This window comes from Prunus dulcis, chromosome 2 (assembly GCF_902201215.1).
Source record: "Prunus dulcis chromosome 2, ALMONDv2, whole genome shotgun sequence".
NCBI classification, from domain to species: domain Eukaryota; kingdom Viridiplantae; phylum Streptophyta; class Magnoliopsida; order Rosales; family Rosaceae; genus Prunus; species Prunus dulcis.
Genome location: NC_047651.1, coordinates 9289024 through 9315724, shown reverse-complemented (window position 1 = coordinate 9315724; position 26701 = coordinate 9289024). Strand labels below are relative to the sequence as shown.

Below are 26701 nucleotides of genomic sequence, written 5' to 3'. Positions count from 1 at the left end.
AAAAGTAATCGAAACACAAGTTCGACATACGATACTTTATTTTTCCGTGCATTAGCTCCACAATGGCAGTGAGAACGGAAAAGCTCTCGCACCCCGGTATAACTCTTGGTTGGCATTTTTTAACAGTTTTTCATACTGTTCAAACTCCGCACTGTCTATTGGTGTAGGCACGTCATCTTCCCCTTCCTGATTGATGTTGGTCGATGCGAATGGAAAAGCATCCTGTATAATACCCATGACTTGATCATTAGGATCCACAATAGGTTCAACATTGTCCACTCTTGGGGCATTTGAAGACGAAGCATGGTCTACTTGTTTGCCGTGAAGGTTCCAAATGCTATATGTTTCAATCATTCCATTCCTTACTAAATGAAATCCAACATTTTCAATTGACTCAAACAACGTGTTGTTACACCTCCTACAAGGACAACGGATTCTAGTTGCACCCGGGTTGTGTCTACGTGCAAACTCAATAAAATCCTCGATTCCATCCAAGTATTCGTCTGCGCATCTATTCGGGTTCTGTATCCACCTTCTGCTCATAATTCCTGAAACCACAATCACGACACAACAATCACAACAACTTCATACGAAGTTATAATGTCACCTTATGCCTCCGGTAAGGGCCCTATCCCATTCGGGAATGCATAGTCCTGTCACGTAACCTACGGCTACATGAGATTAGATTTCGACGTGGATTAATTTCGGCAGCATCTCGACACAGTTCTTGAAGTGGGCATAGGTATAAATACCTACGTACCACCCGAAGAACGTACCGAGATGACACCGAAATCTCCACAATCGAAACCTAATCCTGTAGCCGAAGATTATGTGACAACACTATGCATTACCAAACTGTCCAAATAATGGGACAATTCAAGAATTAATTGGACCGCAGTCATGCCTTACGCATCCATGCACGAAATCCAACTAATCTCGAACGGGAAACTTCGTGTTACTAAACATAAAAATAAAAGTACGAAGTTAATTTCAATTAACTTCGTACATCACAACACATTGTGCTACGTCACGCACAATTTCACAACATTATAAACATATAACTTCAAAAAAAAAATACAAACATAACAAACAAACTTTTACAATAACATACCTTCTCAATCGTTCTCCACCAATCACTAATCACAAATATCCCTAACGAGAACAAAATTAATAGCATTAGTACGAATTTACATTAATACATTTAAACTAACGACACAAAATACATACCTAATACACGTACAGAATTCACAGCAGAGCAGCAGCAGGGAGGGAGAGTGAGAGAGAGGCAGAATGCAATTCTTGCATTCTGCCTCTGCAATGGCAGACACAAATATGGAGAAGAAGGACTTTGCGCGACGAAGATGAAAATTCGTCGCGCAAAACGCCGTCGCGAAAACCCACTTTTCCGTCGCACAAAACAACATTTCCGTCGCGCAATCACGTGTCGACATCTGCTTTTTTGCGCGACGAAAAAAATTATTCGTCGCACAAAATTCCGTCGCGCGTATACAATATGGCGTCGCGCAAAGTATACATTTCGTCGCGCAAATAAACTACTTCGTCGCGCAAGAGTGCACCGCTATTACACTTTACGCGACGACGAAATTTCCGTCGCGCAAAAACCCACCTGTATATTGGCGCCAAAAATAAGTTTCCCTCGTTTTCTTACGCGACGGTTGATTTTTTCGTCGCGCTAAGTTGTCTTTTGAGACGAAAACTCTCGTCGCGCAAAATTTTTTTACCGCCATAATAGGCGCCAAGTTTCTGTCCATCTTTGCGCGACGAATTCTGGGAATTGTCGCGCAATGTTGTCATGCGCGACGATCTCTGTCGTCGCGCAAGAGTTTGGCGCCATAACATAGACTTTGCCACTTTTGTGCGACGAAATATATTTACGTCGCGCATAGCCTCTTTCCGCGACGAAATTATTTGTCGCGCCAGTTTTCTTAACTATGCGCGACGGAACATTTTTTTCGTCGCAAAAGAGCTCATTGCGCGACGAAACGTCCTTCGTCGCGCAAACTTCCGTCGCGCAAATAATAAATCGTAGTAGTGATAGTATTTACCACATAACCCGACTTAGGGTTTTCACATTAAGTTCCTGACAATGACGTAGGGTTCAGAACTAGGGTTTGTACTTTGACTTAGGGTTCGTAAAATGTGACTTGACCTAATCCTAGCACATTAAGAGCTTATTTCCGACTTGGCAAGTAAGGTGTGTGGGACCAGGCATTAGCATTGGCCTCGAGGTAGGGAGACAACTAAACCAGGCTTGTATTTTACTGTATGTATGAGGTAATAAATATGATTGCATGAGAACTCAACATTACTTTTGGTTTGCATATCAATTGTATGGATTTAATCGTACTTTAAGCATCAGCTTCATTAACAGTGTTCTGAGTTGATCTGAGAGTGAAGGAGGCATAGTGACCACCTTGGGATTTGATACCCTAATCCTGGCCGGGGGTTATATGGACCGACTAGTCCTGCAATCCGCGCGGCTGTGAGGATAGTTCAATGACGTATAGCCATGGAATGGACACTCTCACTACCGTGCAACTTGAGCTGAATAAATTTGTGGTATGGGTAGTTGGCATACGAGGATCGATTATCAAAAGAATGTTACTGAATATCCAAAAACTTGGTTTTAAAAAGTTGTATAAGCATCCATGTTTTATCTTGACTTCCCAGTTTAATGGGAAGTATGTGAAATATTTCTTTTATGTCGTTGTGCATTATGATTTTGGTTTTAAGATAAACCATGCCTAGGCTATATTTAATAAATACATTTTGCCACCTACTTTTAAACCTGGCTAGGGGTCTCCCTACTGGTTGGAATATACATCCCTCTCCTTCACCACTGACTATTCGTGCCCACTCTAATGCTGATTAGACTGGCTGTCTAGACACCCATTGCTCTACCTCCAGTTATCTCATCTTTTTGGTTACCACTCTCATCTCTTGGTGTTTCAAGAAGCAACCAACTGTTGCTAGCTCCAGTGTTGAATCCGAGTACTGTTCTTTAGCTCGTGCCTGCATCGAAACCGTGTAGGTTAGTTGTCTTCTCCATGAGCTTGGCTGCCCAGTTACATTTCCTACTCTCATCTACTGTGACAAAATCAATGCCACCTATCTAACTACGAATCCAGTTCGTCACGCTCACACACAGCATATTAAATTGGATTACCATTTTGTTCCTGAGAAAGTTGCCCTTGGCAGCCATCGTGTTCATTTTGTTCCTTCCACTGATCAAGTTGCTGACCTGTCACAAAAAGTCTTCACAAAATTCGTCATCTCTAGCTCTCTGAAAAACTCGTCCGTCGAGGTCCGCTGTCCAGTTTCAGGGGAATATCACGCAATCAACTCATGGCCGTTAGGCCCTTCTTCCATTATTGGAATCCTTTGCATTGCATGAATCCTCCTTCCATATTTGTACACATGTTAATATTGATTTACCTTCCTTGTATTGTTGATTCAGTTTCCTTGTATATCTCCACTAGGGTTTTCAACTATGTATAAATCTCTCATATATCACACTTATCAAATCAATCCAAAATACAAAATTTACACCTCTCTCTCTCTCTCTCTCTCTCTCTCTCTCTCTCTCTCTCATCTTATGCGCCGCAGCCCACTAACCCTTCACTACACCCTAATCTCTCCACCGTCAGATCGATCTCAACCTTTATAACGAAGAGGACAAGGATGTAAATTTCAAACCACCACCTAAACCCAAAACCTAGTAAGAGGAAGGAGAAGAAATTTGAGCTCTTTGAAGAAGCAAAGAAAAAAAAAAATCAAATTTTAATTCAGTAGTGAAGCATGTGCCTAACATGTGATTTTTTAAACAGAGATTGGATGAAAATTGCCAAAAACTAATGGTAGGGAGTAAATTGGCAAGAAAATTTAGTATGAGGGCTAAATTGGCAAGAAAACAAGTTCAGGGTGGAGATTTCGTCAAACATGATAGTTTATAGTGTTTTTCAGTAGATAACCCTTTTTTAGTACAAGGGATTGTTGAAACTTAAATGAGAAGGGGGTTTCTCACACACACACCACCAAGATGTCAGAGGAGTTTAAACCCAAACTATATTAGTCACCAAATTAAAGTCATTTTCCATTAGAATAGGCTTTTTTATTTTTTCTATTTTTTGGCAATTCACTTGGCTAGACCTGTTTGGCAATAATGTGTAGATTTGAGATGGTATTCAATCGTATTCAACCAAGGGTATATTACGATTTGTATAAGAGTGTTTTGGCTGTTCATGGAGTGTTGAAACTTGAAAAGGTGTTTGTGTAATTATCATGATATGGAGGAGTTATATAAAAACAATAAAAACCTCAAGGGTAAATTACTCTTTGTTGAATTTGTTTAATTACGTCAACAAATGGAAATGGTAAATCACATAATCCTCACCCTTCGCGGACCCCATTGTTTTAACAAGTTTAAAACAGAAATTGCAAAGCCTCTCCTGAGTAAGCCCCTGTAAATTGAATTGAATTTATAATTATAATGGTTTGGTTTAATTTGTTAATTGCAATGCAAGTTAATGGTGATAAGGAATTGCACCAGAAATTTTTTTTGCCACCCCAACTCGGCTAGACCCATTTGGCAATAATGTGTAAGAATTGAAATGGTATTCAACCGTATTGCAATACCAAGTGTATATTACTATTTGCGTAAGAGTACTTTTGCTGTTATGGAGTTTTGAAACTTGAAATGGTATTTGTGTACGTAGTTTTCATGATCTGAAGGAGTTATATAAAAACATTAAAAACCACAAATGTGTTAATATAAATTACTCTTTGTTGAATTGTGCGCGCACATGGCCAACTTCATTATAAATTTAATTTATAATTATGATGGTTTGGTTTAATTTGTTAATTGCAATGCGAGTTAATGCTGATAAGGGAATGCACCTGTTTAAGCAAGAAAATCTAACAATGTTGTCATTGACAATTGTGATTGTAGGGGGATTATTGAAGCCAGAGTTGGAAAGGCCACAAAGACTTAAAATTTTGACTCATAAAGGAAAAAAAAAAAAAAAACCTAAAATGAATTCAGTTGAGAAAAATAAAAGTGGGAAAAAAAATACTTTTGAGAGATTACAATAGTTGCCAGCATAATAAAAGTGAAAAAAAAAACTGATAATTAAAAGAAAAAGGCATATCGAATAAACGGAAAGAAGATAGAGGAGAAAAGATAAAGAAGGGGATATTTTGGAAAAGGCCAAAGGAGAGAGAAATATTTTAAAAAGAAGTCAAAATAGACAAAAATGCCCTTATTATTTTTGGATTTCCAAATGAATCTTTTACATTTGTATGTCTTTGGTTTGAAAGTTGAGGAGTTTTTCTATTTTTTTTTTAAAATGTTTTGACTTTTTCCAAAAGTGAAAGAAGAGAGAGAAAAAGTGTCCTAAGTGGAGTTAGCTTTAGAGGGTCTAAGTGAAATTCTCCGTTCCTTCTTTTGCTGGATTGTAGCGATTCAGATGAAAGAGCTTCTGTAGTTTGTCTCAGTTTCTACTTTCGGTGTATTTCCTTACAGTTGCCTTTTAACTTGGAATCTAATTCATGGTTGACCAAAAAAAAAAAAAAAAACGATATCACCGGAGTTCATCAAACTTTATTGGTCAATTCATAATGTGATCGGACAAAAACAAGTGTGAATGAGTTGAACACAGACAAAAACGAACCAGCTGTAACTGGTCCCATTAGACGCATTTTTAGGTTTACCATCAGTGCTGTGGCAGTAGCCAGTAGGGGCCTGTACCAATTAAAAGACTTCTGATAAAAAAAGACTCAGTAATGAGCGGGTGTATACAGTATATATATATGGCGCAGATTTCGAGCAAATGGTAAATCACATAATCCCCTCACCACCCTTCGCGGACCCCCATTGCTTTAATAAGTGGTTCTTCTCTCAATTGGGTATAGTAATTAAAACAGAAATTGCAAAGCCTCTCCTAAGTAAGCCCTTTGTCAGATCCATCTAAGAACGGCAACAAGGGCCATCTCCGCAGATGCAGCTGTTGTGGAAATTCTTAATGGCCGTAACTATGTGGATTGGAGTGTATTGGTTAAAACTTACTTGTTGGCTCAAGACCTTTGGGATGTAGTGGAAGAAGAATATGAAGAGGACGACGACAACGAAGAAGAAGAAGAAGAAGCTGATGATAAGTTCAAAGCTTGGAGGAAGAAGAATGCCACTGCTTTACATAAAATCCAAATTTCGTGCGGGCAGGAAGCTTTTTCCCTCATTAGAAACGCCACTTCAGCCAAACGCGCTTGGGATACTTTGGCAGAAAAGTTCAAGCCAAAACCAGGTAAGTCCCCAGTTCAAATCTTGACCCTCAACAAATCTGCGAGAACTAAATATTCGACTTAAACCAGAAATATATATATATATATATATATGTGTATATATATATATATTTTAGTTTACAGTTGCTATTTTGATATAACAATGGTAAACAGAGAAGCATTAATGTTCCAACATATATATATACTCAACAGATGCTGCAATTCCTGCCAAGCATGATCCGTATCAACCTTTCTTCGCTGCTGTTAAGCTTGGTGATTGGCGTAAAGCGAAGGAATTTCTTACCCGAGATCCCAATGCAATAAGAGCAAGATATTCAACAGGAGGTACAGCTCTTCACATTGCAACCAAGTTCGGACATGAGCATATTGTGGAAGAGTTGGTTCAGTTGATGACACCGGAAGACTTGGAAATGCAAGATGGTACTTGGACAGCTCTTCATATTGCTGCAAGATTAAATCTCAAAATGGTTGAATGCATGGTTACAAAGAACAAGAAACTACTTGGCATTGTTGAAGAGTCCCACCGTCTGACACCAATTCTCTTCGCTGCTAAGAATGACTTATGGGATATCGTTCGTTATCTCTACTCCGTCACTCCGATCCAAGACCTAATGCCAGAGAATGGCCCTTATGGCGCTGGACTTGTTTGCTTTTGTTTACTAGCCAAACAATTTGGTAAAATTCTCAACCAACCCAGACCCACATTATTTATTTATTTATTTATTTTATACAAACAATATTGGGATAGAGGGACCCGGGACATTAGATACAGGGATAACTGTTCTTAAACACATAAGCTACAAGTCCCTTGCATTATTTACTCATTTATTACTTAAGCTTTTAACTTTAACTGTTCCTATTTTCTCTAAAGTAGATATTGCGTGGGAATTACTTCAGGGTTGCCCACGATTGGTAATTACTAAAGATGTTGTGGGAATATCCCCTATACGTGCATTGGCTGGCATCCCTTCTGCATTTCCGAGTGGGACGCCGCTCAAATTCTGGGAAAAGTGGATCTATGATGGTTAGTAATACACTCTTTTTTCTCTTCGCTACTATCAAATTCATTATATCCCATATTTATTTTGCTAACAGTTCATCTACGCCATTAATATATTTTGTTAATAGTTCATCAATGCCATTAATATATTTTGTTAACAGTTAATCTACGCCATTAATAAAGATTACAATCATTCGATCACATTACACGGAGGGCCCTACCATAATGGTCCACTTCTTTGTTTAACATCTATTATCACAAAAAATAATAGTTATTGAAATTGTCTTACATGTCCAAATAAAAATATTTATTTATTATATTGACTGAGCTTTGTTCTCTTTTCTTTATAGGCATACACATACAGCATCCTCCTGCCATCCATGATGTTCACGTAAATGTTGAAAATCTAGAAGAGAAACTGGGCAACCAAAATATCAGTTTCTCAGGTTTGCTAGATCTTGAAACCCTAGCTATATGGTTATTTAATTTTTTTTTTTTTTTCAAACTGTTTGTATACATCGATCGATTTGATAAGAAGTTGATCATGACATAGTTTGCCACAAAAAGAAATTTGTTCTAGTATGCTCATAAACAAGAACTAAAATCTTAATAAGAATCTGTGAATCATATAGCAAAGCACATTCATACTTTGTATAAACAAGGCATATTTATCTTATGGTTTTTGAATTTGCATTGAAGTCTTCGGTTTCACGCAAGGGCCTTCTTCAAGCCTCCGCAAGCTTTTAGGTATATATGCAAACATTCTTTTCCATCTTTGTTTATTGGTGTCTTTGTACATTGGTTTTGTCATCCACTTATTTTATTTCTACAAAACCTCGTTCTAACATTTTTTTTCCAATATCAACCTAGGAATCAACCGCATATGTGAAATGAAATTGATCCATGCTCGATCCCTAGATATTTTGGATTACATGTGTGAAGTGGTAAAACATCTAGATAATCAAGAAATGAAAGATGGCCTTGTCTATGCAGCAATATTCCGAGCTGTACAAAGGGGGATTATTGAGTTCGTTATTCGTTTATGTAAAGTAGATCCGGATATATTGTGGGAAAATAATTCAATGGGAAGGAACATATTTCAGTATTCAATTGAGTGTCGCCAGGAAAAAGTATATAGCCTCATATATGGGGTTGGTCAGAGAAATCTTATTGCAACATTTGCAGATGCTTCTGGAAATGATATGCTACATCTTGCAGGGATGCTATCTCCAACAGAAAAACTTGATCGTATTTCAGGTGCAGCCTTGCAAATGCAGAGAGAAAGACAATGGTTCAAGGTTAGATATCTTCATTCTATATCTTTCTTGTAAATTAATTGTATTTAGAGCTAGTTGTGGGATATGTTGTAAAAGTGGTTGTGGGTTGGTAGGGCTTTCTAGTGTAGTTGAGGTGCCATATGGAAAGTGAGGTGGGAACACTAGATGAGAGGATGGGAAGTTTTTGCGGTTTGGCTGAATGATTTTGGGAAGGAGGCAGTTCGGACTCATGAAAACATTTTTCTCTCCTACAATCTACTTGTTTTTATTCTAAACACGTACTCTTTTAAAATTCATCCAAAGGTTAACAATGTGACACCACACCCACATATTTCATATAACAAGAAATACTGTGAGGCATGGTTGATAAGGGTAAAATGCTCTTTTATTTCAAGTTGGGAGACACAGGTTAAAATTCCAGGTAACATGAAGTAAGTTGCAGGCCCAACCCTTTTTCACGTTTATTTTATTAACAGGCGAACAAGAGAAAATTTAAGAGTTCATCTAAAACCCTAAGGATAAGAAAAAAGAAAACCCATGTTCCCGCCCTCTTATGGGTCGGTGGCCTCCCTCCTTCCCTCCCCTTCCTCCACTCCCCCTCCCAGTTCTTCCACTCAGCTCTCCATTTTTTGTATTTTTTGTTTTGCGGTGTGAAATCAGTTGTCGTCGTGACAGTCGTCGTCTTTTGGCCATGTCCATAGCTATCACAAGGATTTGGCTCCAGTTATCAGCTTTGACATGGGTTTGGAGCCACTAGGCAAGGATGTTACTGGGCTGCGTAGGGTTTGAGTTTAGCCGGTATGGTTCTATGGCTCTATTTGATATGCACAGGAGGATACAGTCAAGTGGCTCTGCTTTTTAGTTTGTTTATGTCTAATAATTTTACGGAACTCTTCAGGGGCTTGTCGTCTTTTGCATTCTCTTATTGAAAGGTTTTATTTAATGAAATGCACGAGGTGAGATACATACAAACTAATATTTAGTAACTAGAAAAATTTGACTTGCTTCATAAAAAATAGGTAGTAAACAAGCAAACAACAATGAAATCCTGACAAGTTTTATTACGTTGTGGTCAACAATGCTCCTTGTCGTATTTCTTTCATGTGTTATGTTGCCTTCCATAAAAGCAGTGATTCTAGAGTTAGTTACTTGGTAGCCACAACGAACTTGAGGTTTATTTGTTTAATGAAATGCAGGAGGTGAAAAGTCTTGTAGTTTTACCCTCGGGAGTGGGAGCTTTCAATAAACAGGGTATGAGACCCCATGAACTATTTACCCAGAACCATAATAAATTGAAGGAAGAAGGAGAAAAGTGGATGAAAGATGCAGCAACCTCTTGTACAGTTGTAGGTGCTCTCACTATTACCATCATGTTTGCTGCAGCCTTCACGGTGCCTGGTGGAAACAATGGAGGAACAGGCTTTCCCTTGTTCTTAGATGAAAAGATGTTTTTGGTTTTTATAGTTTCAGATGCTATATCACTCTTTTCTTCCACAACTTCAGTGTTGATGTTTTTGGGAATCCTTACATCACGATATGCAGAAGACGATTTTCTAAAATCCTTACCCACAAAGATGATAATCGGCCTTTCAACACTCTTGATTTCCATCGCTTCCATGATGGTTGCCTTTTGTTCTGCTCTTTTCCTTATGCTTCATGAAAAACTATGGATTGTCATTCCAATCATTTTCCTCTCCAGCGTTCCAGTCACCTTATTTATTTGGATGCAATTTCCTGTTCTTGTTGAGATTTTCATTTCTACATATGGAGGAGGGATATTTGACAAGAAAGTGAGACGGTGGATATAAATTCTTGATGGTATATGAAAAATTGTATAACTTTGTATGTAATTTCCTCAATTTGGAAGATATTGTTGAATAGGAGAACCTTTAAATCTCTCCTCTCCCTTCTAATGTGATTTTTGAGTGATTGAGTTGGTGTTGCTATGTACCCTCCGTTTGGATGAAGGAATTAATTACATAGTTGTTAGATTTTGTAACCTTTGTTCTGGCAGCCCCTTCCTAGTGCAACTCAGATCAATAGGCATGATATGTCCCCTAAAATATTAATAAAATGTTAAATGTTATAAAATGAACTGGAATATGTGCGAATATTGAGCTGCACAGAAAGTAGATGAGACATAGCATTTAACAAGGTTCGGCTATGCCTACGTCCTCGGAGAGCAGCAGCAGTGACTTTTCCACTATATAAAATAATAGGGCTACAATTTTAGTGTTTACAATATGTGTGGCTCATTGAATTTTCTCTCTTGGAGAATTTCTCTCTGCTCTCTTTCCTCTCTACTCACTCACCTTCTTTCTTCCTTCTCTTCCTCTTCTCTAGGCACCCTCTTCTCCTGATGGAGGTATCTATTTATAGGCCAAAGACAGTGGCTGTTCACTTCACAAGTATTTGGCATCACTCGAATAATTGGCAGACAAGCATCATTAATATTCTTCAATCAATTGGGTAGTGGGGCTTGCCATTTTGGGATCCATATTGTTGACTTTACAACACTCCCCCCTTGGATACCACAAATGATATGTCAGTTGCATCATTAAAGACTTGCTTGGAGAAAACCTAGTGAGGTAGAAAACTGATGGAAGGAAGAAAGAAGAGTACAACAATCAGTATAGCATACTCCTGGATGCTCCCCCTGATGTCTTCATGACTATTTTTTGGAGTGAGAATCTTTCAGATTGAGTGGAGGATGTAGCCATTAACAATTCTCGTAGTTAAGTAAGTAAATATATTTCCAGTGAGCTATCTTTATGTAAATCATAGAAATTTTCAGAGTCCGTGTTTCCAACAAAACCTGGGCTATTTGTAAGTTCACTTGAAAAGAATATGCCCGTACATGGTGTTATGCAGAGATAGCATCAAATATGCCTCACACCATCCCAAAATGATGGTGATGGAGTTGAGCTCTATCTGGAAAATATGATGTTCGGTCCAATATACTTCCGGAAAATCCCTAAAGTGCCCAACGGATAATCCTCATAAAAATGCTTCAATACTTTCTTAGTATAAGCAAGAATCTGATTGGCATAATGCTCGATCTTTAAGTCGAGACAAATATTTCTTGAACTCTTCAGGAGTTTTAATATGTTGCAAACATATTATAATTAATGTACTCACTGAGGAAATTTATGCGTATTTAGAATTGAGTACAGGTTTTGTGCTTCAGGCACATGTCCTTTAGGGACTTACTTCATGCAATTGCAATCCTTTCAGAGATTTTGTTTAAGCTATTAAACTTTATGACACATTATATAGCTTTAACCCTGCTATTTATACATCTTTAAGGAATCACTTTTGGTGATATGCTCTATGCATTTAATAACCCTTAAAGATAACATGTTGGTCTCCGTAAATGTGCAATAAGGGGGCACAATTGAATCTGTAAATATGGAGAAAACCCAACATTCCTTGTTTTTGCCAGAAACATTCTGTCATGCAAAGTGGGTATATTCCCTTTTATTCCGAACACCCAAGTATAACTTTCAGTATTAACATCTTTTGGGGTTCGTATTGTGGGTTTGTTCTTTCACGTTCATTCTCATCTATAATGGAATTGCCTCATTCCATTTTGGCCAATGATATTATCCACATTTAATAATTGAACGTGGTTCCAATCAACACAACCCATTGATGATTTGAGTAGCTACTCCAAAACCAAAAATTGTCATTCATCAATTTATGATCCCACCATTCTCATGTGCATGCGCATGCATCAATTATAAGCATTTCTTTGCTTTTGGGTACCGAAGCCACTTCAGGGAGCTTTTATTATGTGAGAATGTGGATTATAACCTCCAATGGAGCGTTATTTTACAATAGGGCGTGGATAATCTCCATTTAGGGAGTTGGAACATTTAGAACCCATATATCTGTCATGCTGCAGGCATGCCACAGATTAATACATACATGTCAATTAATTTCTGGGACTTTAACCCATACAATTTGCTACGCATTAGGCGTGCACAATATCAATATTGACATGTCAAAGGATTGTCCTTTCGGGACTTCAATCCACATCATTTGCTACGCAACAGGCGTGCATCATATTAATCACTGCTATATCCATATTCTTATGATACATTGGCAGTGTGTCTATCCCCTCTTAACTTTGGCAAATATGTATATATATATATATATCATGATATGTCCCTAAAATACTTGTAAATTGTAAAATATTAATCTAGTTGTATATTAACCTAGTATGGAAATCAAATAACTGAACAGTTAATCTATTTAATAAGACATGTTGAAATACTTCATTTTAGCTTAACTAAGACAATGTGGAATTCGAAAGTACATTACACTGTCACCGGTTCTGACTTTTGGGTGGCCCTGGGCGATAAACTAAATGAGGACCCTTCTCTTAGTATACAATTGCAAAAAGAGCAACAAATAAAATGATTTTACGTAGCGCATAGAGCGCGTGAATAAGGATTTTACGATAAACAATTATAGCGCATAATCCTATCTGGTCAATTATAAAGCAGAGTCTAAGTCTTTTAACAGCAAAGTCATTGTCTATGTATAATCTGGAAATTGAAAAAATAGTTTGATGGATAGGAACAAATATATAATATATAAAAATTATAAATATGATACCTTTTCAATTTCTCATGTTCCTCCCCTCTTGGTCACCATCAATCTCAAAGACAATTTGTGAGCTTTTCAGTATGAGATTGATTCTTAGGATCACAATATGATATGAGAAAAAAAGGATAAGAGAAATTGAAAATAATGGGTGGATTGAAGAGAGATGGGGAAAATGGAGAAAAATATGGTGGTGGATTATTAAGAGATAGGTTAGATTAAATAGAGTTCTTTCATGGAGAAACTAACTAGGAGAGGAATCGTCTTCCTCAAGCACATGTTGTTTCTGCTTCTGCATTGGAAACGAAGAAATCTTCTGGGAAGAGGAAACAAAGGAACCTAATTTAATCGCGTTTTGTTTATGTTTTTTTTTTTATTATAATAAAATTGGACAATAGTATATATATAATATATATAAAAATTTGGGGCCCCTTAATTGGAGGCCCATGGCCAAGGCCCTTCTCGCCCACACCCAAGTTCGGCTTTGATTGTCACTGTAGCTCGTTGTGAATGTGTTTTTATTTTTTATTTTTTTTTATACACAAAGAAGATATGCGAATGGATATTTATTAAGTGTGGATGCTAATTAAGGTTTTCTATAGATCCCTTTTTTTTTTAGCTAGGTTAAAATCATACTATTTGTACTTAATTAGTACTTCTCTCATGCTAAGAAGTTGATAAATTATCAAGAAATCCAACCACATATTAGTCTCTTTTATACCATTATGATATATTGGGTAAACCAACCCTCTAGGGCCAATATTTAAACTACACAATAAATCACAAATACAATTGACGCAGAGAAGATTTTATAGCGGAATAAACTTCATGCCAGCCATTTTGCGAAGGGTGAAGCGTGTCCCAAAAGAAAGAAAGTTTGGGCTTATCGCATACAATGTACTTCTTTACTCCACTCTCATCCACACACTCCCGCATGAGTATTCATTGCTCACCCCAACACAATACGGCTTCAGTGGATTAATTTGGAGTGTCGAATATCCTACTATCCAGAAAAAAGTTCAAGTAGTACACATGAGTTCACATTTTTGGACCACCTTACATACAGATGAGGAGGATCCACATAGTCGGTACCGACCTCTAATAGAAAAGTGGTGAGCAAGGTGATGACTAAATGTGACATATCCGAAAGTAATAACAGTAGAAAGGACAAAATTACAGTTCATTACAAAGAGTTAATTAATTAATTACCTTGATGGTGTTTTGGGAGCATAATTGCAGACAGAGATGCGTTATAAAGATCCAAGATTACAAATGAAGATTTCTTAGTCTCCTTGTTCAACTCTTCAATTTTTTGACGCAAAATCTGGTTATGGAAAATTGAAACCAATTTGGCAACTTCACTACAATTCTGATATGAAAGAAAGGAAGCTGCTTAATAATCAATTTGGTGACCACTGCAAAATCCTGAAGATATGATAATTGTGCAGTACAATAATAGTTAAGTAAAATTTTAGAAATGTCACATGAACTCATACATTATTTTTTATTTTCTTACGTTAGAGAAAAACTTAAGAGATGTCATCTCAATTTTTGTAAATCCATGATTTAACTCCATATGTTAACTCTGTTATAGAATCTATTAAAGAAAATCATGTGTTATACACGTCTCACTTAAATTATTAAAGAAAAAGAAAAGAAAAAAAAGGCTTTCCGACTTGCCTACATTGCATGCATGTCAACAAACAGATAGAGTTAGCTTAACCACTTACCTCAGTGTGGTTGCCAAGATAAGCAGCGTAGTCGTTACCCGCAACTGATACGAGAGCAATGGACGAGTTAACGACGTCGTTTTTGGTACTATAGAGTTTTTGTTCAAGCAGCTGTTGGAAAAAGTCGATTTGGGTGGTCAAGTTTGGTCCACCAAACACTGTATCAAAAACACCTGTCCCTCCGTATGCAAAGTTCATCCCAGACCCTGTTTTGATTTCTTCACAAATTTTCTCAATGTGTAAGGCACTGGAGATCTTATGCCCAAAAAGGAAGCTGCAATATATTGCAACATCTCAGAGAGGCATTTCACAAAAATAAAATAAAATAAAATACTGGTTTTTTTCTTGTTTTCTTTTTGTTTTTAGAATTTGGTTAAACAAATAATAATGCAATTAAAAATTAAAATATAGACAAAATCATGCACTCAAAATCCCAATATAGTAGTAAGAGCATCCACAGTTAGGGGTATATTTATGATTTAACATCCTCTTTAACATCCTCCGGAGGGTATAAATGTGGTTTTTACTCCAATAGGGAAATATGTAAATCCAAAGATATATATTTAATTTTCTTGTCTAAATTCGTTTTTGTGTATTTTTTTTCTCAAACAAATAGACCTAAAAATATTTATATAATGTATATTTGAATTGTCCATGCTTAAATAATATATGAAGAATAATTTCTTGTCAAATATTTCACATGCAAACATACTAGAAAAAGTAAAATTCAACTACAAGGCAAACATACACTCATAATCTAATATATATTTTTGGACTCAGGAAAATACTCTTAAGAGAGAGAAAAGGAACTTATATAATCAGTGAGTACGAGACTATCTGAAAATCGACCAGCTGGCTTTCTCGGATGCCATAAGGTTCCTTCCATGAAACAGATACAAATTTTCCGATATTTCCAATATCAGCATATGAGTCCGAAAACGAAAAGCTTCACAGAACCATGATGACTATGACGATGATGGTGATGACGTGCTTCAAGAACTTCTGCCGCTACATATCAAATGCAAAAAGGGACAAAGAGTAAATATGACAATATAAATACATTTTTCTTTGTCTAAATAATAATTTGTGGCTACAATTAATATATGATTATCAAGAACATGTATATCTGTTTTTTGTAGCACTAACCTGTAAACGTGGCGATGTATAAAAGGAAGAGACAAGAAGAGGCTATGGCTGTTTGCTTCTCCATTTAAAAGCAGAGATTTTGGATGTGTTGAAAAATAAAAAACTATATGATATGAAGTGATATTGTGGGTGGAAGAAACTGGCAGTCTTATGTATATGTATGAGCATGATGCAAAGCAATAGGTTAGGTTTTACAGCTTAGAAAAGGGGCTCGCGAAAATGCGTAGATTATTACCATGACTAAAATTAAGTGAAATGCAGAAAAAATGTACATCTAAATGTAGAGGTTTTAAATCCCATAATATAATTCACTCCATTTAAATTTTGGTGACATTATTAATACTATTTCCATTCGAGGAATTTTCCATTCTATAAACATTTTTGAAATTCAACAATTTTGTTGCAACACTTGGAAAGTTGTGTATCTTTTCTAAATTTGGTGACCTTATTGGTACTATTTCTCTATAATAAAAAATAATTATTATAGTATCCATAAATAAGCTTACTTCAAAGCCAAACAAATTATTTTGATTTAAATTCTTCATAACTTGAGTAGATGAAATGAGTTTGGCAAAATTATAGCAATGGTCCCTGGACTATACTTCAACTTTACTTTTCGTCCCTCACATTGATAAATTATTACCGTCGTACTTTAATTATGCCTCCAGTTACAGAAACCGTCCTTGCCGTCATCTCTATCAAATTTTATGTTAAAAATGATGACATGGCATTGACAAGTCCTACTTGGCATGGGCAAAAATGTATTTTCGCACAAATTTTTTTAAAAGAAAATATCAAATCATATCTCTCTATCTCCAGCCCGATTCCTCCCCCCTCCCAATTTGGTCGGAGGTTCAGTCTCAACTATGAAAAATTTCTAAAGCTTCCTCCCAATATCCATTTGAACTGCAAAACACCATATATGGAAAAAGAATCCGGTAACAACCCATCCATTCGTAACCTATAAAGGCCAAGGAAGGGATTTTGGAGGAGGTTGGTGGTGGGCTGTGTAGCTAAAGCCATGTTTAAATGATTGGTGGGGGCTGGGAATAAATTAGTGGCGGGAGAAGAAATATGGGTGAGAAGGGGCCTTGGAAAATGGTGTATTTTGATGAAAAACCAATGCAAGAAGAATATATGAAAATGGGACTGATAATGCAAGCAGCCCACCTAGATACCCATCAATCCTCTGCTTCTCTGTTTTGATCAGATCTGGGGCTCAGGCTGGGGTTTTCGGTTCGTGGGTGCTGGGGTTGCTGCTACGGTGGAGGGTGGCTGTGGGATAGTTTGAGGGTTGGAGCTTGCAGGTGGTAGTCATGGGGAATGGGTGAAGAAGAAATTGTCGGGGGAAGAGAGAGAGAGAGAGAGAGAGAGAGAGAGAGAGAGAGAGAGAGAGAGAGAGTGGCTGTGGGATAGTTTGAGGGTTGGAGCTTGCAGGTGGTAGTCATGGGGAATGGGTGAAGAAGAAATTGTCGGGGGAAGAGAGAGAGAGAGAGAGAGAGAGAGAGAGAGAGAGAGAGAGAGAGAGAGAGAGAGAGAGTATGAATTTCCCAATTTGCCCTTAATTTTGACAGAAAATTTAACTAAGTTGATGGATAGACCAATGAAGCAACACGAGATCTAATTGAAACACCACTGTAACAATTTAACAATATGAAGGACGAAAAGTAAAGTTAAGGTATAGTCTAGGGACCATTGCTACAATTTAGCCAATGAGTTAAGAGTCACCCAATTTAGAGTTTGTAGCACGGATAGTCCCTGAATTTTTCAAAAGGCTTCATTTGAGTCCTCAAATTTTTAAACCAATACATGCGGTCCTTAAATCGTCAACTACCAAGTTTGACTCTGGATGCTTGCATTCAGTGAGGGCTTGCCTGGAGCCTTACATCGTTATCTTGCCCCAAATGGGAGGAGAAATGAGATTACTATGGAGCTTGTGGTGGCCACTTGGGCCATATTTTAATGGCTTATTATCACAAAACGTCCCTAAGGTTTACGAAACTATCAGATTGCATCCTTAATGTTTTTTTGTGTCACTCGTGGTCTTTAAGGTTTGTATGTGCGATCACAAATGGTTCCTGCCGTTAGGTTCCGTAAAAAATTCCGTTAGTTTGCTGACGTGGCATATATATATATATATTTATATATCACAAAACATCCCTGAGGTTCACATACCCATCACAAATGGTCCCTACGAAATTTTGTAATTTTGTAATTTAAAATTCTTAAAATTTTAGTTTTCTTTTTAAAATTATTTATAAATGAAAAAACCATCTATAGAAAGATTTTAATCTTGAGGACCATTTATGAACCCTAAACCCTTAGTTTTGTCATTTTAAAATTTTATGAATTTTAAAATATTTTTAAAAAACTCCATTAGTTTGTTGATGTGGCATATATTGGAGCCCACATCTACAATAATATTGTGTCAAATGTATTTAAAATATAATATGTATTTTTAAATAATTAAAAATTCATAAAATTTTAAAAAGAAAAACAAAATTTTATGAATTTTAAATATAAAAAATTAAAATTTTTTTTTGCAAGGACCATTTGTGATAGGTATGTGAACCTCATGGATGTTTTGTGATATATATATATATATGCCACATCAGCAAACTAACGGAATTTTTGACGGAACCTAATGGCAGGGACCATCTGTGATCACACATACTAACCTTGAGCACCACGAATAACAAAAAAAAAATATTAAGGATGCAATCTGATAGTTTCGTAAACCTTAGGGACGTTTTGTGATAATAAGCCTATTTTAAAAGGGAAAAGGCACAAGGAGCCAACAGCTGAACGCCACTATGCTGCATTTTAGGACTCGAGATCTCACTTTGGAAAAATGGCGGAAAAATTGCAGATCTTAGGATGATTTAAGAGCACTTGGGTACACTTCCTTAGTAGCCGGTTTTTAGGGGCAAGTGCTACCCATACCCTCTTAACATTGCAGCAGAAAATATGTAGGTCAATTATTTGAAGATGCAAAAATATTGTGGTACTGACAAAGTTCCTTATATGAACTCAATGTCAATATTTAAGATGCTGGTCACAAAATAATTCAATGCTTAGTGACAAATCTCTCTAGAACCTTCTCTCTCTTTCATCTGGTTGCTGGTCTGCTCTGACCCCTGCTATATCTTGGAGGGCTAGTCTTGGCAACATCAACAACTATCATCCAGCCATTAATGATCTGAAAGAATCATCAACAAAAAATAGGCTAAGCTTTCCTCTTCAGAGTGTTGGATCTGTTTTATAAACATGTAAAACATGTAAACCAAAGACAAGAAAGACTATGCCTACGTGTTTGATTTATTCGAATCAGTTCATAAAAAAATGAAAAGCATGTTGAAACTTGCCTTGCCATTCATCTCTCTGAGTGCTGCACTAGCAGCTTCCTCCGTGGTGTATTCTATGAATGCATAACCTTTGGACCATTTAAAAATTTTGTCCATTATTATTTTAACTGTTGAGGCAAACATTTAATTAGAATGAGCATATACTGCCATCAAATTGAAAACCCCATTTTATGCTATAAAAAAAAAAGTGCAGTACCTTCAACAAGCTCACCAAAGCCTTCAAATGCGGCTCGGAGGGTTTTCTCGGATGTATAAAATGATAGGCCTGTTCAGAAACTAAAATCTTTTTAGCAATTTCGAGTGAATATGCAATGAGAGGGAAAAAAAAGCTACACATATTGAAGAATATCGAGATCTTTCGAAAAATTAAAACGGATAACTCTAGTAAAGAGTTAAAACATAGTTAGCATTACCGGGGTATTTTTTATTGTCTATTTGAAAATATTAGGCTTCCAAAGAATCAGATTAACAAGCAAGCAATTATATGTAAATATAAGAACATCAATGTTTCACATCAGAATAAAAGTTGCAACATACCAGTAACAAAAAGTTTCTTTGTTTTTGTCGGGGTTGTTTCACTTGCCTCCCCAGATGTCGACAGATCCATAGAACTCAGCAAATTATTACCTGAGAAACACATATTCATAACAAATTGACATTGTTTACAGGTGGAACCTATTGCTGTAATGGTTAGCATTGGTGCCATTAAATAGAAAAGGACCTGAATAAGGTTGGATAAAAACAACTATCATTGCACTCTTAAAAAGAAAATTAAAAAATATATAATCATAATAGTTTGTAATTACGAATACTAATGTCAGGTCGTTAACAACCCATTTCATGTTCCTTCAGGAATCTTTAACTTCATATAAACCATCAGCAATGAACAAAAATGACTCAGGTGAAATTTTGTTGTCACAAACTCATTAAATGACCGTCGTAATTTATGGGTAAATACTCCTTATTTTGTTACAAACCGTCGTTGATTGTATATAAAGACGACAGTTATGTGTTGAAAACAGTCATTAATTATATGTACAGACGGTTTTTTCAAAGAACCATCGTTTTATTATCTTTAAATATGTCGTCTAATAACTTCTCAACCTGTTACGTTTTAGTTTGTTGTTTCCTATGATTCTATACAGTGATTGTAACTACAAAACCAATTATAATGCTTTATTAACAAATATATACACTCAAAATTTATTTCTTTCATAAAACTTGAAGATTCAATAGTTATTACATAGTCAATCAATCTTTATTCTATTACACATATACTTCTTACCAACAATTAAAAATAAAGGAGCTCACAAATTCTGAACTTTATCAATTTGTTCTTGGGTTGACATAGCTGTGTCTTCTTGCACATTTTCCAAATTGTTGTATTCCTCTCCCCAGTAACAATATCAGCAATAGCAAGCCCTTCTACAAGACTTGCAAAATTAACATCAAACTCGACAAACGCAAATCCTACTTCAGCAGTCGTGTTGTTTTTGTCCATGCACATTGCATCTTGTGTGAGCTTTGGGAAAAGATAACCATAAACAAAGTATTTCTGAAAATAACAACAGGATAAAAAGTAGAGCCAAAGTAAGAGAAGGGGTTTAACTGAACTACTCCACTTATCTATAATCAATACCTAAATCCAAACCTATAACCCATACCAACAGCAGCAATACTGAACTCAAAAACCAAAGATTCCTTTAATTCTTCTAAAGAAACATACATATATATGGTAACAGCCATTCTCTGTGGCTATTTCAGCCACTCCTTTCTCCAATCTACCAAACTACAGTGTATTAGAATTGCTTTGAGTATTTTAATTAACCCTTTTCTTGATGATCTGATAATTGCTTCTAGTTTGAGCACTGTTGGAATAAAAAAAAAATCACAAAATTGGAACGTGGGGGGAAGTTTGGAAAAAGGTGGGGGGAAGTTTGGAAAAAGGTGGGGGTCTAAACCAATGAAAATGTTTAAGTGGGTTGAGTGGCTCCTATTTTTGGGGGAGTTGGTTATTCAATTTTTAATATAAATATTCTGCATTAAAGAGAAAAAAAAAAAGGAGAACAGAAAAGAAGGAGAACACGACAGAAGAAGAAAACGGTTGCAGAAGGAAAATTGCAGGAGCGCAAATACAAGAGGAGACATTTTCACAGGTACATCGATCCTGTCAATTAATTCTTGTTGGGTGGCAACCCTCAAATTATTTTCTTGGATGATGAATCCATATTGGGTGGCAACCCTCAAATAAAACTCTTGGATGATAAATCCATAATGGGTGGCTACCCTTAAATCATGAACAACAAATCCATGAGAGGATTCCTGTTTAACAAAGCTCTGCCGAGCAAAAGCAAATCCTTTGAAATGGAAATGGTGTTTGGAGGGTTAATTCAAAAAAATATACAAAAAAAAGAGCGTGAATTACCTCATGGGATCTCTCACCACTTCTCTCCATCTCTGCTTAAGAAGGCCTTTATTTTTTTTTCCTCTCTGAGCAAACTACATCAAAAAAAAAGGCAAGGATGTTAGTCATGAAGAAAAGAATAGGCAGAGAAAAAAATGGAGATCTGTTAAAAAAGGGGAAGGGCTACGTTGCAAATGAAATGGCTCACTATGCCGCTGATTGTTGGGATGCTGAGATTGAGAGTTCCTATGGCTGGATTGGGTGTGTTGGTATAGCTGATAGATCAGCATATGACTTGCGTGCTCATTCGGAGAAAAGTGGCGAAGCACTTGTGGCTCATAAAAAAATTTCGAGAACCAAGAGAAGTAGAGGTATTGGTTATATCTCCAGTAAAGAAAGAGATCGGCCTTGCTTTCAAAGGGAGTCAAAAGAATGTAGTTGAAGCTTTGGAGTCCATGAAAGAAAAAGAAGCTTTCGCATTGAAAGCTGATTTATAGTTGAAAAGGGAGGTGGATTTTTATGTTTGCACTCGGGGGAAAACACCCTATCAAGAAGAACATGGTGAAAATTTCAAAGGAAAAAAAAGGAAAAAAACCAAAAAAAGTCTGAAACCTCTGGTGTTGCGGCAGTTGTTCTTCTGGCTTTCTCTTTTTGTTTGCGAAGGCTGTGTACAGATTGTGACTTCGTGTACCTTTTTTAAAGACTGAACAGTAACAGTGTTTGCTTTTAATTCGGACTGATCACAAGTATTCCAGATAAAGATGGGATTGCAAGGTTTGATTTTACTTTGAAACAAACTCTGCAAAGAGTTGGATAGCTAATCGCCTGCTGGACCAAATTATCCATTGACTCTCAGAAGCCCATATAATTAATGGGTAACCCAAATAATTACCCATTAAATTTCCAAAGGACCAAAGCTTTAAGAATCAGTTCATAAATGAGAGGGTTTTCATTGGAGCTCATATACTAATCGTAGCTATGGATTGATGGGATCAATAATCACATTAGTTACAGAGTTTCAACTTTTTAAAATATGCCGACACCACGGATTTGGGGTAAGGTTTTGTGGCGAGACAAGTTGGGTAGTTTTCGGTTTGTTCAATCCACAGTTTGTGTGCTATGCTACCAGCTGTGAGCTTCTCGGACAAATTCAATATCTAACCTGCACAATTTGATAAGACCATTGTTTCTAGAGATTAAAGCAATTGCAGCCAACAAATTCCAGCATATAATGACCAAATTTACAAAACCCACTGATTGGTTAACAAGAAAATTCCCACCCAACTTGAACCCAAATTTTCTGGCATTGATCTCAATGACCCAAATGTCAACTTTAGAAAATTAGAGGGTTAATCAAAATTGCTCACTAATTTTCTGGGACATTGACAAAAAGAAAAAATGGTACAAAACCATCCAATGTTCTCATGGGTCATCTACCCATGAAAATTCCAATGAGATTAAATTCAAATATCTCAAATACAAATTCTAAATTATTGGGCCATACATACCCATTAATTTCTAATTATTTCCCATAGGTCATCTACCTATGAAAATCTTCAAATCGTCTCAAAGACACCAACCCTAAATTATTGGGCCACACTTACCCATTAATTTCTAAATTTTCGAACTACGTTGGTTTGATCCCTTTAAAAGGGTACGTAGGCAATCTAGAGATTCAATCTAGATGCAACCATCCCAAACATATTTCCATATCGAATCCCTGGTTTATTCAGATAAATTCACTCAAACTCCTCAATCAAACCCATTCAAATTCTTCGTTTTGTGATGAGTCATTTATTCATCATGAATCTTTGAACTACGAGTGGCTTGATTCCCGCAAAGGATACGTAGGCATCCTGAGTTTGGACTTGGGAGCAGCTGCAAAATCAAACACACACGTTCTGTTTCTTTATGATGGAATCAAAGGGTTTTCCCTTGAAGCAAGGGATTGTAATTAAGAGACTTGCGTCTCGAATGGGTCGAACCTAAAAAAATAAAACCCCATTATTTAATTAGTGGTGGTGAAATTATATTAGGAAGATCACCATTTTCCTTCAACAAGCACCAAAGAGCCATTTGAGATGTTCTAAAGAACAATAAATACCGTGCTAGCTGCAGTTAGATGGTCCTGATAAGTTACAGTACAGTGTCCAAGAAGGTTGACCAAATGCCTATGCCTCAGCTTTGACAAGGCTTCCAAGCTCTAGTTCAAGTTTTGGGGCAACTGCTTCTACTTTAATTTCACATATTTCAGTTGTGCCGGAAAACCATCTCTGAGACAGCCTTTCACTACTACAAAAAAGCAAAAAGACGACGGTAAATCACCGTCGTGTATTCGGTTTTTCAATGGTCGTGGAATCCACCGTCATCTTTTCCCTCATAAACCACGACGCTAAATCACCGTCGTTGTTAAAATATACAACGTCATCAACAAATACAAAACGACGTCTTTGTACTACAAAAAGATCTAAAAAAGCAGTCGAGGATGAGAATAGACGACCAACTCTCTAAAAAAACCGTCGTTAAAAAGGAAAAATATGACACATATTAACAGAACAAGGCCGCAAGATAGACATACAACGACGAAAATTAAAATAAGACGCCGTTAAATATCATTTTCACGACAATAAAAAATATGACGTCTTTAAATACATTAGAAGACGACGTTATTTATTCCTACTACGTCGCCTATATAAAAACAGCCGTCGTAAAATAAATTTTCCACTTCGATTTTTTTATAAAAGATGACGTGGAAATAGTTGTCAGTGTCATTATTTACGACGTATGTATTTATAGAGTAGACGTTGAACAACGAAACAACGCCGGTTACAAATATATGAGAGTCGTATTACAAAATTTATACGTCCTATTTTCAGAAACAAACAACGACGATAAATATTAGACGTTGTTAAATAAAACAACGTCGAAAACAAATAAAAACAGACGCGTTTAGTCTGCTAAAGTTTTAAAAAATAGTCGAGGATGAGAATAGACGACCAACTCAAACAAATCATCGTCGTTAAAAAGGAAAAATATGACACATATTAAAAGAACAAGGCCGCAAGATAGACATACAACGACGACAACTAAAACACTACGCTGTTAAATATAATTTTCACGACAAGAAAAAATATGACATCTTTAAATACATGAGAAGACGACGTTATTGAAATCTACTACGCCTCTTATTTAAAAATAACCGTCGTGAAATAAATTTTCCACTTCGATTTTTCTAAAAAAGATGACGTGTAAATAGATGTCAGTGTCATTATATACGACGTATGTATTTATGTAGTTGACGTTGAAATGCGAAACAACGTCGGTGGCATTTATATAGTCGACGTTGTATTTATATGTATTCATTACTCACGCCGCACTTATTAATGTAGACGACGTTGAACTTCTAAACAACGCCGGTTCCAAATAAATGAGAGTCGTATTACAAAACATATAGACGGTGTTGATTATGATGAGAGCCGTATTACAAATAACGTCGTTTAATTGATATTAGACGGCGGTTATAATGAATTACCGTCGGAATTCATTTCGTTCCTCTTCGTTTATAAAAGAACTTGCAACGTGAAAAATGTATGATGACGTCGTATTTTTTAACGTTCAGATTATATATCTCGTTTTTTAGACGTCGGTATTATGGGATTGGAGTCGTGTTATTTAGAATTACATGGCGGTTCTTAATCCTTCCCCGACGTGATATCCTGGATAATTGCTTCACAATAGCGTCGTGGTTCTTCATTGTTACGTTGCTTTAAGACGCCGGTAAATATGCTGAATAAATGGTTAACCATAACGTCGTGTTTTATTTGAACAGACGTTGTTTTTATGCAGAATATAATGATGTAATCTGGATCCAGTATTTTTTGCACTGATTGTTTTGTGGCCAAAACCTGTATAATGAAAGTGAAGAAATCACATTACAATATATTATAAAATTAATGTCATACACTGCCAATTACATAAGCATCATTCAATCCATATATCTTCACACCCACCTCGAATATTTTGACCACCTAACTCACCCACCAGTCCATCAAATGTGTCAACATTTGGCATCCCTCTAGTAAATGGCTCACACTCAATTATCACATCACCTAAGACTTCATCACCAATAACATCATTATCTTCTCTATTAGGCATTGATAACACTACCGACCAACCACGATGCATCGGGTCGTCAACAAAAAAATATTTGTTTGACTTGAGAAGCCAAAACAAATTGGTCATTCCTATGTCCAATTTTACTCAAATCTACAAGGGTAAATCCAAGTTCGTCGACTACAAGACCAGAACTATCTATCCAATCACACCTAAAGACTGGGATTGTAAACTTTTGGTAGTCAAGGTCCCAAATTTCTTGAATGACACCATAGAAACCCATATTTGAGAGAATTGGGTTTTTATCCTTTGCACTAGCAACTTGCATGGTATGTGCAAGTAAATAAACTCCACTATTTTGAGTTGTCCGCACATCATCTTGTGCCTTGATATTGAATTTAATACCTTTAATAAGATAGGTCCTATATAATGGCACTGCCATGTTTGGACCAGCTGCTAGCCACCTTAAATTTTCTGATACGCCATGATTGTCTTCCTCAAGTTCACTTTGAACCTGCAAATTAATCAAATCTTAATTCAATCTAACATAGAAATAAGAAGAAAATTAAAAGAGAAATATGTTATTCAACAACATATACCTTGAAGCGTAGCCATTGAATGAAAGTGCTATTGTGCTTATCCCGCAGCCACTTTGTTCTCTTTCTAAATTTTGGATAAGCAGTCTTGATGTGGATCATATGTTGCCTACATGACACGAAAAATTCAAGCATTACGGTCCC

The 26701-nt window shown here is 36.4% G+C and overlaps 2 protein-coding genes and 1 pseudogene across 2 annotated transcripts; 2 read left to right on the top strand and 1 right to left on the bottom strand.

Moving 5' to 3' along the window:
- The first annotated feature begins 4183 nt into the window (after window positions 1–4183).
- On the top strand, window positions 4184–7084 carry LOC117618068. The gene is made up of 4 exons (XM_034347696.1): window positions 4184–4285; window positions 5981–6320; window positions 6511–6962; window positions 7067–7084. The coding sequence occupies exons 1-4, from the start codon at window positions 4184–4186 to the stop codon at window positions 7082–7084; spliced, it is 912 nt and encodes a 303-aa protein (XP_034203587.1).
- Window positions 7085–8286: 1202 nt separating this feature from the next.
- On the top strand, window positions 8287–10403 carry LOC117618067 (ankyrin repeat-containing protein ITN1-like). The gene is made up of 2 exons (XM_034347695.1): window positions 8287–8616; window positions 9792–10403. The coding sequence occupies exons 1-2, from the start codon at window positions 8287–8289 to the stop codon at window positions 10401–10403; spliced, it is 942 nt and encodes a 313-aa protein (XP_034203586.1).
- A 4518-nt stretch (window positions 10404–14921) lies between these two features.
- LOC117618066 lies at window positions 14922–16143 on the bottom strand (annotated as a pseudogene).
- Between the last annotated feature and the right edge of the window lie 10558 nt (window positions 16144–26701).

Coding starts and splice junctions, on each gene's coding strand:
- LOC117618068 (XM_034347696.1), top strand. CDS start 4,184: ATGTGTAGATTTGAGATGGTATTCAATCGTATTCAACCAAGGGTATAT. Junction 4,286..5,980: donor GAGTGTTGAAACTTGAAAAG/GTGTTTGTGTAA, acceptor GCCCTTTGTCAG/ATCCATCTAAGAACGGCAAC. Junction 6,321..6,510: donor AAAGTTCAAGCCAAAACCAG/GTAAGTCCCCAG, acceptor TATACTCAACAG/ATGCTGCAATTCCTGCCAAG.
- LOC117618067 (XM_034347695.1), top strand. CDS start 8,287: ATGAAAGATGGCCTTGTCTATGCAGCAATATTCCGAGCTGTACAAAGG. Junction 8,617..9,791: donor GAGAAAGACAATGGTTCAAG/GTTAGATATCTT, acceptor AATGAAATGCAG/GAGGTGAAAAGTCTTGTAGT.